Source organism: Phocoena sinus, chromosome 13 (genome assembly GCF_008692025.1).
Source record: "Phocoena sinus isolate mPhoSin1 chromosome 13, mPhoSin1.pri, whole genome shotgun sequence".
Classification (NCBI taxonomy): domain Eukaryota; kingdom Metazoa; phylum Chordata; class Mammalia; order Artiodactyla; family Phocoenidae; genus Phocoena; species Phocoena sinus.
Window position 1 is genome coordinate 79389979 of NC_045775.1, and position 13802 is coordinate 79403780.

Here is a 13802-nt window from a genome sequence, read left to right on the forward strand (position 1 = left end):
AAAGGTCCGGACCCCCAAAAGGTTAAAGTGCACTGGTAAAGAGAGAAAATCAGTAGAGTCCCCACCGTCCCCCAAGCCTGGAGGCATATACCTCCAATTTGGGGGTCAGGAGGCGAGAGTGAAGTTGGTCAGAAAACCTTCTAATTCAGAGTTATGAGGCAGTTCAGGCTCGTACTGATATGACCTGGAGAAGATCTGGACGCCAGGAAGATCCTATCCCAGTACAGGCTGAAGGTACAAATAAATACCCAGCAAATTCCTCCTCGCGCTTCCTTCGTGCAACTACGGAGGCGCTAGGACCGCGGGAACGCCGCTCGCTCCCGGCGAAGCCCCGCCTCGGCGCGAAGCAGGACGGGAAATTCAACATGGACGCGTCCATTTGAACATCTCGCCTGAGTGGTTCTCCCGCACGCCTGCCTGTCATTAGCAGTCGTGTTCGCAGCTGCTGCCCAGTCTTCCTCCGGAATAGGGGAGGGAGAGGGAATGAGAAGCTGCAGCGGCCGAGGAGTCACCGTGACCGTCCCCGCCGCCACCCTCGGGCCCCCTCGGCCCCCGCGCCTCCGGGGAGCAGCCGGTGCTCGCCGCGCCTGACGCGTCCCGAGTCACACAGGTAAGGGCCCAGGCCCGCAGCGCCTGGTGGTTCATCGCCTGTCGGGTAGCCCTCTCACCCGCCCCGAGGCCTACCCGCGCGCGGTGACCCGGAGGGCTGGGAGCCCGGGGCGGGCCCTGAGCGGGCGCCAGAGCCAAGGGGACCCCAGCTTGCGGGCTGGGCTTTACGGGGTGCACCTTCCTGCTCCACTCTGCGCCGGCTTCCTTCCTGAGTTAAACGCGGTGTCCCGTGTGGGCCTTAGCTTGTAGTTCAGCCCCTTGCCGCTCTGATACGATGTTCTGAGACCCAAGCTCTTAGACTGTTTCACCTGACCCTAAAGAGGCCGGGGAAGCTCTGCCTTTTTGCGGAGTCTCAACTCAGGGTGTCTTCTGTGTGCATTTGCGTTTACTCTTGAAGCAACTGTGTGGTTACCTCAGGCGGGGTAGTTTTTGTTCCTGGTAAGCAATGCTGATATCTTGTTTTATAGCATATCAATTTAATACAGTACTTTCATCTGTAGCTCTTTATGTTGTCCCCTAATAAGTAAAAACATAAAAATTTGGGGTATTGCAAAAGTATTAAATGTGTCGCTTTAATTAGTACAAAAAGATATTGTACTATGAAATAACCATAATGAATACTTTTGTTATTTAATCTTGAAGTTTTTTTTTTTTGCGGGCCTCTCACTGTCGTGGCCTCTCCCGTTGCGGAGCACAGGCTCCGGACGCGCAGGCTCAGCGGCCATGGCTCACGGGCCCAGCCGCTCCGCGGCATGGGGGATCTTCCCGGACCGGGGCACGAACCCGTGTCCCCTTCATCGGCAGGCGGACTCTCAACCACTGCGCCACCAGGGAAGCCCCTCTCAAAGTTTTAATAGGATAACGTCTCAATAATTGCACAACTGAAGTCGGATGAACTCGCAAGTTTTTTAATGTTGGTTATCCTGTTGACTAGAATATAGGAAGACCAGCTGAATTTTATTTTTTTCTTGTAAGTTTTATAAGGTACTGTTTTAGTTATATCCCAAGTTCAGGTCTTCTCAATTCTGAATTTTAGCGGGAGGAAAATAAAAGTGTTTTGATTGTGGCGTATGGTTATGTCAGGAATAGCATTTAATTCATAGCAAAATAACTTTGATCCTAGAGGAGCTGCATGGGAACTACAGGGGCTTTGCGATATTGCAGGGAAAAAACCCTACTGATGCCAAAAAGACCTCAGATGAGAAATATAAGTCAAATTTAGTTAAACTTTTTTTTTTTTTTTTTTTGCCGTATGTGGGCCTCTCCCGTTGCGGAGCACAGGCTCCGGACGTGCAGGCTCAACGGCCATGGCTCACGGGCCCAGCCGCTCCGCGGCATGTGGGATCTTCCTGGACCGGGGCACGAACCCGTGTCCCCTGCATCGGCAGGCGGACTCTCAACCACTGCGCCACCAGGGAAGCCCTAGTTAAACCTTTAATTGTGAGTGCCATTTCAAACCCTTTAAAGTTGTCTGTGGTGCTGTGGTCAAACGTTGGTTTTGATCTGTTTGAGGATCGTAGCTTAAATGTGATGCTACAAAATCCATTTTTAATGTAGGTGTTTTCTTAGAGAGAGAACTGGCATCCACCTTATATACCACATTATACAGTGAATTTTACTAGCTGTCAACTACGGTATGTAGAAATGTTTTGGAAGTAAAGGGGCATGGTTCCACCCACAGCTCAGCCACATCTTTATAGTGATAAGCTGTACTGTACTAGGTTGTGTTAATTAAAAGCTAGGACTCATAAATTTGCTGCAAGTGTGGCTGTCCCATGGCCAGAGTTCTTCATGCCTTGGTTTCCTGTGTTTGGACCCCAAATTGGAATTGATTGTAGTCATATGTTTCGGTGGACTGGGGTGTCAAAACTACTGGTGACATTTGACAGTTTATTAGGTCTTTTGTGGATTGGTCAGCTGAAACGAGTAGTTCAACTTGTGATGAATTAGAAGTAATATGTTTTTTTTGGTGTTTTTTTGTTTGTTTCATTCCAATATGCCAGTGGTCCTTGAGGTGTGCTTTTCAAATGAGTTTCCAACAGCTGAACAGAAATGACCTTAAATGTTGAGAAGCCGGGCAGTCATGGGACTGTAAAGTACAACTTGTCTAAATACTTCATATGTGAAGTGTGGAAAAACTAGCATATAGTAGTAGGAGACATAGGACAGGTGTTGTGGGATGTAAGTGCTTGTCTCAACCCAGCAGTTTCCTTCGGTGGTAACCGTCTATTGGTCAGTCTCCAAGTAAAATGTGGCAATAACTGTAATCACCTGAGAGTCAGATCTGGAATGACCTTTGATGTTATCATTACTTGTACACCTACAGTGTAATAGGATTGACACTCATCTAAGGATTAATGACTCTTCTGTAAGCTTTTATGATATTTTATTCTGGTTTTAACTCTAGAAGCTGACCAGAGTGTGTTTGAATTCATACAGAAATAATGTTGATATTTGGAACCCATGTCGAACTTCTATGAAGAAAGGGCAACAATGATTGCAGCCGGGGATTTGCAGGAATTTGTTCCTTTTGGTCGAGACCACTGCAAGCACCACCCTAATGCTTTGAACCTTCAGCTTCGCCAGCTGCAGCCAGCGTCGGAGTTATGGTCTTCTGATGGTGCCGCTGGCTTGGTGGGATCCCTTCAGGAGGTTACGATCCATGAGAAACAGAAGGTTCCGTTAAGTTTCCCATTGTGTTTTTGAAATATAGAATGTTGTGATCTACTTGTAATTTAAGGCTACCTGCAACTGAGAAATGAGTATAATGCTACTTCTAGGGCAGTGGTTAAGATTTGGTAATTTCAGTCAAGACTAAAATAATGACTTCATTGTATTATGGTGTCATAACCGTTTATTTAGGCATATAACTCATGGTTTTATAATAAGTACTATGATTATGGTCCTTTCTAAACCTCTTTCTCTTCCCTTAGTATGTGGGGACCAGATTTCATGTTGTTTGATTATTAGATGGTAGAGTTAGAAATGGTCCCTGCTGCAAAAAGACTTACATGTTTCTTGAGGACAAAGAAAATGCCACATAAGTAGATAGAGTACTGGTTCTTAAATCGGAGAATGAGATGTTAGCATGTGTCAGGAAATCAGTCTTTCCCACCTTATTCCACTTTCACTCCTTTTGGGATACCAAAATCTCAGGGAGTCTATGTAGTTAGAAGTCTGAACCTCTCTCTCTCCCATTTATTTTGATGAGTGGGACAAGGGAAGGAAGGTGAATATATATTTAGTTGTGAAGCAGGGAAATCTACCCTGTGAATAAACTCCCCCAGTGATTCCCATGTGCACCTTCCTGCCCCCTCTCCATCACTTCCCTATGCACCTAATATAGCATTTTAGTTTCCCTAGCATGTTGGTTTCATTTTTTGATCTATAGATATGGTACAATTTTTGTTTGTTTATATTTGGGGCAAATAATATAGTAGTATAATATAAAACATCCTGTAAGGTATATAATACACATATGCACACACCCCACTTTGTTAATCAGTGGCACTAAGCTTATAAGAATTGGGCTTAGATTGAGTCTTACTCCCCAGGCAAAGAGAGAGTAGGAAACTTGTCTCTGAATGATTATTTGATTTAATTAATAAATCCTGCTCCATACTTTGGAAAAAAGTGCTTGAACATGTCCTACATGTGTTAATTTTTAAGGAGAGCTGGCAGTTAAGGAAAGGCGTAAGTGAAATTGGAGAAGAAGTAGATTACGATGAGGAACTCTATGTGGCTGGAAATATGGTCATCTGGAGCAAAGGAAGTAAAAGCCAGGCATTGGCTGTTTATAAAGCGTTTACAGTTGACAGTCCTGTTCAACAGGTGAGTTGATTTGAATTTTAGCGTTTGATTGACTACTTAACACTTAAAAAAGTTTTTGTCCTAAAATTTAACAGAAATAATAAAAACAGTGTAATGGTCCCAGCAGCTGGGTGTCCATTTAAAAAACTTCACTTGTTTTCTGTATCATCACTTTTTTTACACCATCTTTTGTCAATTTAATGATAGTCTTTAAACACCGTTCTTGAGTAATTTGTTATTCTCAGTAAAAATTTCTAAGACATTGAGGGTACAAAGAATACTGTAACACATGATGATTATAATTGATGGCAGAGTATTCAATAAATAAAAATCTGGTTCCTAGTGATGATCAGAAAGAGAAAGAAAAAACCTAACTTGTTATCATTGCAGTTGGCTATTACACCTAACTCTATTATGAAAATCGGTAATTAAAGGGAAGGAATTAAGCATTTGCCCTGCCTTTCTAGGAAGACGTGCAGTTCATCTCGAGTTAATGAAGGAACACCCTTATTTATGGATGAATGCCAGCTAATAAATATAGAAAGAAGGGTAGAGTTAAAAAATCACCACTTTGTAACCTCCAATGTAATAATGGATTCAGAAAAGGATTGTTAATGGATATTAACACTCTTGGGTGAAAGGATATTACCATGGCACCAAGGTATTACCCTGTGAATTACTTGCTAAAATGGACTGGACATCAGGTGCTAGAAGAAAATTACATTATTTTTCCTCAGGTGGGATGACGGTTTTGTGGTTATACAGGAGTACATCTTTAGTTTTAGGAAATGCACGATGAAGTGATTAGGGGTAAAGTGTCATGATGTGTGCAATTTTCAAATAGCCCCTGCCCCCTGCAATTCCACATGTACTCAAATGCCCTTAGACAGGTACGGCAAAATTCAGGTGAGACAGATGTTCCCTGTACTGTTTCATCTTTTCTTACTGAAAGTTTTTAGAATATCAAGTTGAGGGAGGAGTGAAAACATTTTTGTTGGTTGCATTAATTGTTAGGCTACTGACAGGAGGTTTTTAGAAGCTTTTTACTCATGTGAAGTTCCCCATTTGTAGACACTGAAATCGAACCTCGACGCTGCTTTTTTTTTTTTTTCCCCATGAACTATTTCCTGATGAGTGTTGTACTCTTCTAACAATTTATTAGGCAGGGTCAACTGAATTATTCCCAAATTTGAGAACATGTGTGAAAGCATTTCCATCCAGGAGTGTCGAAGCCAGTACTCTTTTTGCTGATAATTTCCCCCTCATGTAACATTGTGAATGTATTTAATACCACTGAAAAATGGTTAAGATGGTAAATTTTATGTTATGTATATTTTATCACAATTAAAAAGGCATAAAAATGCCATTAAAAAATTTCAATGAGTGATTGTCAGGCATACCAGTTGAAGTTTAACGGCTTTTCCTAGTTTGTATATATATTTTTAAGATGGGCCCTTAAGAAAGGGAAATGTTTTTCTAAACATTCTTTCTGGCGAGTCAAAGAATGATAAGATTAGGTAAGTCTGGAGATTATAAAATAGCTTGGCAATTTTCAACTCTTCTGATAATCTTTAGCTTTGTATAGGATATAGGGTTTACTACAGGTTGAACCACTATTTGAATTCACTTTTGCTGCAAGGCTTCTATCTAGTAGGTTTCTTGATTTTGTTTTCCCTTTTCTTTTTATTTGCAAGCACAGTTTATCTTTCCTTAAGATAGTTATCATTAATTAGTCTAATTTTATCTTATTTTTCTTTGTTCCCATGGTATATGGGTTGAGCTGATGAGGAGGGACCGTTATGTAGGTGACACTATTATTTAGATACCATTAGTTAATAGGTTATTATTTAGATGCAATTTTCCTAGGTAAGCATTTTGTTTTGATTTTAGGCATTGTGGTGTGACTTCATTATATCACAGGATAAGTCTGAAAAGGACTACAGTAAGTTCCTTTTTGAAATTTTATTTGATCTTATGATGATTCCAAATGTTATCTCATTTTTTTCATTCAAAGTAAGTAAGCCACTAATAATGGTGGATTAGCGCAAGCATTTTTATATTGTGCATTAAAGAATTTGTGCTGTTGGGAATTGCAATTTATTTATTTTTAAAACATTTATTTATTTATTTATTTATTCATGGCTGTGTTGGGTCTCCATTGTTGCATGCGGGCTTTCTCTAGTTGCGGTGAGCAGGGGCTGTTCTTCGTTGCAGTGTGCGGGCTTCTCATTGCGGTGGCTTCTGTTGTTGCAGAGCACGGGCTCTAGACGCTTGGGCTTCAGTAGTTGTGGCTCTCAAGCTCTAGAGCGTGGGCTAAGTAGTTGTGCTGCACAGGCTTAGTTGCTCCACGGCATGTGAGATCTTCCTGGACTAGGGCTCGAACCCATGTCCCCTGCATTGGCAGGCAGATTCTTAACCACTGTGCCACCAGGGAAGTCCCGGGAATTGCGATTTATGATTATTGGGATTTTTTTTTTGGAAACAATGCATATATCTTGTTGTACTCTCTTTTCAGGTAGTGATGAAGTAGAAAAATGCATATGTATATTGCAAAGCTCATGTATTAACATGCATAGCATAGAAGGAAAGGATTACATAGCTTCTTTACCTTTTCAGGTAAGCATGAGTGTTTCAATGTTTTTGTGTTTTATTGGAGAATATTCTTGAATTAATTGGTTTCAGAAGTATTGCTACTCTCATGTCTTGTAATCAAAAATGTTATTTTTACTGAAATAAACTTGTAGTGGCTTACCATTTCCATCCTTTGTCTTAAAAATAAATTATTTAGTGAAGTGAATTATGGAGTCTTTTCTGAGAGGTTTTTTTCAGTTTAAGTGACACAGAAGAAATCAGTTCGGTTTTGTTCAAGCACTTGGGCAATATTAGTCTTTCTCCTGTTTCTCATTATCTTTTCCATGCCCTAATGCTGTTGTTACACTTGAATCACATGGTCATTTTGGTACTGATATTAGCTACTGGCAGGAATTTCAGGTCGAACTTCTCTTCCTTAGATTTGATTTTGTCTTAGATTTACTTGTTAGAATTACTTAAAAAAAATTATAGTTAATGATTGTTACTCTGCAAAACTCTTATTAAATTGGAAGGGAATCTAATGTTCTGTAATGTTTCGTAAAAACATGTTATAAAGAATAGTTTCTTTTACTTCTGTTTTTTTCCTCACCCTTTTACCCAATAGGTTGCAAATGTTTGGCCCACGAAGTATGGCTTGTTGTTTGAACGAAGCAGCTCTTCACATGAGGTTCCTCCAGGCCCACCTAGGTATGCAGGTCAGAATATGATTCCTTGGGCTTTTTTTGGTTGGTTCTAAGGTAAAATTGTTTACCCAAAAGTTTGGGATGATGATAATTTCCATGCTGTCAGCACAGATAGATGCCTTTTTCTCTCATCTCAGCATTGTACCCTTATGAGTTCTACTTCTCACTTGGCTCTTAATCATCCACAGCTTTTTTCCCCAAGTAGTAAAACTGAGCAAACACTTGGCTTAAAGATAACAAAACTCAGTTCTTAGCTCTGCCATTTTTTCCATCATGTTACTTTGGGCAAATCATTAGCTTTGGCTTTAGTTTCCTTATCTGTTACAGGAAGAATACTGTCATTTATTTCTTAGGATTTATGCAGTAATTTAACAAGCTAATGTATATAATCTCTTGACATAGCGCTTCTTATGTCTTAGGTGCGTAATAAATTATAGTGTGTTTACTTTGTCTCCCTAATCAACTGTGAGCTCGTTGACGGGCAGGAACATACAGTACCTGTCACAGTGTGGTGCAAGTAGTAGACACTGAGTTTTAAGAAAATTGCTTATAGATTTTAATCTCTCTCTGTGTTTAGATAGAAGGTCTATTTTTTCCTCTTTTTTCAGTCACTCCTTAAGAAAATGCAGCCATTTCATTTACTTGAAGTGTTTCTTCTTTTTTTTTTTTTAAATACTCTCTTTTGTCAATAGGTCTAGAAGACTAAATTTCTTTCCTAGTTGTTAGAGACACTGCCACTAAGAGAGGTTTTAAAAAAAAAATGACTGCCGTATGCCCATTACTCTGTTTGTTCTGAAAGGTGTTGACTGCTGCTCACAGATACTACCTGGACTACCCTGAGTTGCGTGTGTGTGTGTGTGTGTGTGTGTGTGTGTGTGTGTGTGTGTGTGCAAATTTACCCTGCATAAGAGGAAAGATTTCTGGGAATAAAATAGAAGATACTGTGAAAAACAGTAGGTCAGAAGTTTTTAGAGGGTTGCTTTTTGAGATGGTAGGTTTCTAGTTGTTAGTGTAATCTGCAGAAGACATTTCTTTGCAAGGAAAGTACAAAATTTGTGCACAAATGGAGTCATCTTATGTTGGTGATTATTTATTTGTTCTTTACTAGAGAACCTTTGCCCACTATGTTCAGCATGCTGCATCCACTAGATGAAATCACACCTCTTGTTTGTAAATCTGGAAGTAAGTGTATTTTTATAAATTCTTTTATGTAGGCTCTCTTTTGAGTTTGGGGCTGGGGAGGAAATAAAGGAGCTTATGAAAATTAGATTTCTTTTATAAAAACAATATAATTTAAGCATTTTAAAATAACTCTTATTATGAAAATAATTCATATTAATTAATTCATCGAATACACTGGTATTAATTGTTTTAACAGCTATTCTTTTAGTAAAAATAGAGCCTATACATCAACCAGAAATACTGATATATTTTCTAACTTACCTGTAGATGACTCTGGACTTTGTTCCTTAGTAATTAGTAAGTAAATGAACAATACTTAGATAAACTAAAATAGTTTCCTTTTTTTGGAAAAAAGAAATGTAAGGCCTTAGACCTTTACTTTGGAAATTTTTAATATTTCATTTTCTCTGCTCATAATAACATAATTTGCTGGGACTCAGACTTTTAATAGTTCCTAGAGGTATTTCTAGATGCTTGTTTTAAAATTTTAAATGTGACCAAACATAGGCTATTATGAATAATGAGGACTTGAAGGCTAAAAAAAAATATTTATATTCTTTGACCAATTTTACTTTAAGGACTTTATCCCAAGTATATATTCTGAAATACCACTGAGGTTTTTATCTTCTGTATCAGGGCTTGGCAAACTACAGCCTGGGGGGCTAAATCCAGTTTATTTTTCTAAGGCTTAAGAGCCAAGAGTGGTTTTTACCCTTTTAAAAGGTTGTAGAAAACAAAAAAAATTATGCTACAGAGTCAGTATGTCTGCAAAGCCTAAACTATTTACTCTTTGGCCTTTTACAGAAAAAGTTGATTGATAATTCTATATTATACTGCTAACAACTACAAACAACCTAAAAAAACATGTCAGAGTGTGTGATTGAATGGTATGCAGCCATTATTGATCATGTTTTTGAATAATATTTAATGACCTCAGGAATTGCTTATTCATAATGTTAAGTAAGGTACAAAACTAACTGCAATCTCATCCTAATTTTGTAAGAACATAAAAAATATGTCTGTGTAGGAAAAAAAAACTCAGAGGAGTGCTCCCAAAATATATTAGTAGAGGTTATATTGAGTGGAATTATGAATGATTTTTATTTCTTTCTTTATAAAGTACTCCTTTTATAAAATAATTCTTTTTAAATTTTTCAATATTTTAACTGAGAGGGCAACAGTTAGGAGACAGTCAAATAAGGATGTAGAAATCAGTTTATGGTATTGTAGATGTAAAAGCTGGACTCACTAGGAAAAACTTATTTTGCATGTGTATCCAGTAAAGCAGAAACAGTAGTGTACTGTTCAGCACTGTTTGAATAGTTATAGTAGAGAACAGATTTCTTAGAGAAGAAAAGAACCAGTAAGGAAGTCAAACTTGGTCGAATGGTTGAGTGTAATTTAAGATTAAGTCAGTTATTAAAGGAGTCATGGACCTTTTACCTATGGCTGATGAATTTAATGGTTTAGTCAGCACAAATCTTCAACATTTAGTTGCATGTGTGTGAAATCAAAACTCGTAAGATTCTCATCTTTAATATATTTTAAAGGAATTGATGCCCAACATAAATTTATTAAAAATTGAGGGTTAATTATGTAATATATTAATAGATTTTTGTGCCTTAATTGCCTTGATTTCTCTTTATCTTTAGGAATTGCAAGAAGTCACTTCATAAACAACAGTCTTGTAAAAGTCCATTGTTCTATACCTGATCATTTCTGTTCTGTCTTTAAGGTCTTTTTGGTTCATCACGGGTACAATATGTTGTAGATCATGCAATGAAAATTGTTTTTCTCAACACTGATCCCTCCGTTGTAATGACCTATGACACCGTTCAAGGTTTGCATTCTGTGTGGGCTCTCCGGAGAGTCAAAACAGAGGTAAGGGTGAAGGCAGATCACTTCTTAATAGAAAAGGATAATTAATACTAAAAACTTTGCAGGTTTTTAGAAGAATCACTTGTGAAATAGGTTGAGTGCCTTAGGTAAAAAGATATTATATCTTTAATAACTGGCAACTACCCTGCTTTCTCACAAGGAAATTGCCCTTTTAATCTAATTATTTTCTGCCCCCTCCCCCTTTTCATTTTGACTTAAGGAAGAGAATGTTGTTTTAAAGTTCTCTGAACAGGGGGGCACCCCACAGAATGTGGCCACCAGCAGCTCGCTCACAGCACACCTCAGAAGCCTCTCCAGGGGAGACTCCCCCGTGGCTTCCCCCTTCCAGAACTACTCCTCCATCCACAGCCAGAGTCGCTCAGCCTCCTCGCCCAGCCTACACTCCCGCTCACCTTCCATTTCCAACATGGCAGCTCTCAGGTGGGAATTAAGTGTGGAAGCATTTCCTTGCTTTAAACAAGATATCCCAAGAAAAAGATACCTTCTTTTAAAACTTTCTCTTGTGATTTGAAGGATTTAAAATTTCTGTTGACAGATCCTGAGTATCTTTTAGAGAAAACAGCGTTATTCCAGTTGTGCTATTTTTACTAAGACTTCCAGGCCTACTGTGTTACTTTTTCACTGAGTCATATTTAGAGACTGCCAGTGCTTGTTGTAAGAGTGCCTCATTTTTACCACTAAGTCGCAGCAGTTTGGTGAATGTTAATTACAGAAATTTTTTGGTACTGTTTTCTTTTGTCTTAATTTGCATTAGCTTTTCTTTTGTTTTTGTTAATATCTGTCTGGTACAATAGGGACATAGTTTTGTTGGTGTGTATATGTTTGAATGTATAGGAGCATAGTTTAAACTTTTTTGAATAACATTGGTATAAATAATTGATTTTCTGAGGCAGAAAATGAACTGATTTTCAGTTAAAGAATTCTAACAGGAATTCTAAATCCTTAGAATATAATAAAGCATGTTGACAAACCGTTTAAGTAGCTACTCCTTTTTAAAAAAATTGTATTTCTGACTGGGTTCATGTTATGAATACTCTCCATACATAGAATTTGGAAAGCTTTATTAGAAAGTGTGTTATCTCAGCCTGTGTTATTAATTGTGGTGCACTCTTTTCTCTTTATTTTGCAGCCGTGCTCATTCTCCAGCCTTAGGAGTGCACTCTTTTTCAGGGGTGCAAAGGTTCAACCTTTCAAGCCATAATCAGTCTCCAAAGAGACACAGTATTTCTCATTCTCCAAATAGTAATTCTAACGGCTCCTTTCTTGCACCAGAAACAGAGCCAATTGTTCCTGAACTTTGTATGGACCATTTATGGACAGAAACGATTACTAATATAAGGTTTGGAGTATATATTTTTATATTCAAAGAAAAATGATACTAAAAGTTTTAGAAAATACTTGGCATTTTGTGTAAAGCTTCCTTTGAGTATAAGCAGTTATTAATATTTCTAAAATACATAGAGATATATATTAAAGACTACCTCAGTTTCAGTAGAGGATGTTAGTGATATTAAGGTGATCATAAAAATATTCTTTTGTCATTTGCTATTTCTTCCTTAGTAATCTCTCAGATTTGAGGTGTTTGATGTTTTAGGGAGAGACAACTAATTTCTGTAGATTAGGAAACTTGGGAATTTATAACATTTTTCTTAAGTTTTGTCTTTATGTTAGTTGAGTATCAGCTGTTTTTCTGGGAAACACAACTCAGACCTCTGTTCCATGTGACCTTCCTCCTTTTATGTTCTCTTTAATCAGTCATTCAGTCAATGCCAGTGTGTGTACTAGTGGCTGTGGTTTATCAGCAAATAAGTGCTGTCCCTGTCCTCAGAAAGAGACAGCTGGAGGGTGGTGGCACTGCTCATCTGCTGGTAGGGCTTTGGAAAGATGACTAGGTATTTCCTGGGTGGGTAAGCGAGGCAGTACACAGTAGTTAGAGGGGATCAGAAGAAAAGTGCAGAAGTGTGAATGTGTGGTTTGTTCAGGGAATTAAAAATACTCTCCATTTGTTTGTGCAGGAGGAGGGGAAAGGGCTGCGAAAGAGGAGGTGGAGAGAGATGGCCTTTTGGGCTGTTCTGTTTGATGAGAGCTGTAAGAAGGTGCTTTATATGTGGGTCATAAACTCAGGGGTCAGAGCAGTCACTTATCAGTGGTGATTGAGGCAAGACAGGTGGATTGGAATTTATGGAGTGTGTAGAGGTTGGGTTCCAGGAGGGCCTGTGGATGAGCTTGCAGTTGCAGGGGTTCTGGTAACCCTCTGGAATCAAGTATAGTAATCATGGGTATATGTGGTGTATAGGCCTTTTCTTTAGGAGAGGGTTTAACATTCATTCGATTCTCAGAGTCTGTGACCTCCGAATAGTTAAAACCAGGCTGTGTAGAATCAGAAGAGGGCTAGTGACTAAAGTCTTGGGAACTTAAGATTTGGGAGGGGTGAAAAGATAAAGCTGCTGCAGAGAGACAGAGCAAGAGAGGTTAGGTGGGGGAAGCAGCAGGACATGTCATGGAACACAAGAAAAGTGGCTTTTGAGAGGAAGGTGCCAATGTTGCCAGGTGCTGGTGAAGTGTGGCACTATTAGGTGAGCTCAGAGAGGCAGTACCTGGATGGCAAGGTCACTGGTGACCTTGGCCAGAGCACCTGGGGGTGGGGGTCTAGGGTGGAGTGGAATGGGGTGGAAAAAGTAAATGGGGACCGAGGAGGTGAACATAGATATACAGGAGTTTGCCTTTGAATGGGAATGAGGATACAGAACTAGCTGAGGGAATCTCAGGGTCAAGGGAGAGTTTTGTTTTTCCTGAACTATGTTAGAGAAAACTAGTCTTCATTTTTGCCCTTAAATACCTAAGTGTGTTTCTCTAAAAAGTAAGGACATTTTCTTACCTAACCATGCTACCATTTTTACAGCCAGCCAAATTAACAGTAAGTCCTTTATATAATCTAATACTTAGTCCATCTCTGTATTTAAAGACTCATTGTAATATGAGAGAGTAGGCTACGAAAAGACTATATACCCAGATCAGGGAAAGCAC

At 39.1% G+C, this 13802-nt stretch overlaps 1 protein-coding gene across 5 annotated transcripts in view; it reads left to right on the forward strand.

Annotated features, from left to right (window-relative positions):
* The first annotated feature begins 341 nt into the window (after positions 1-341).
* Positions 342-13802, forward strand: part of ANAPC1 (anaphase promoting complex subunit 1) — a 143112-nt gene continuing 129651 nt past the window's right edge. For 3 of the 5 annotated variants that reach the window (XR_004352830.1, XM_032652722.1, XM_032652721.1), the window contains exons 1-10: positions 380-610; positions 3049-3285; positions 4279-4440; positions 6310-6361; positions 6935-7035; positions 7616-7698; positions 8803-8876; positions 10612-10757; positions 10975-11195; positions 11905-12114. Coding sequence is in view for 4 of the 5 variants with exons in the window: in XM_032652722.1 (XP_032508613.1) it covers positions 3073-3285; positions 4279-4440; positions 6310-6361; positions 6935-7035; positions 7616-7698; positions 8803-8876; positions 10612-10757; positions 10975-11195; positions 11905-12114 (1262 nt within the window). In the remaining variant the exon portion in view is untranslated. Of the gene's footprint in view, positions 611-3048; positions 3286-4278; positions 4441-6309; positions 6362-6934; positions 7036-7615; positions 7699-8802; positions 8877-10611; positions 10758-10974; positions 11196-11904; positions 12115-13802 lie in introns of all 5 variants that reach the window. The other 2 variants (XM_032652723.1, XM_032652724.1) reach the window with 2 other exon arrangements.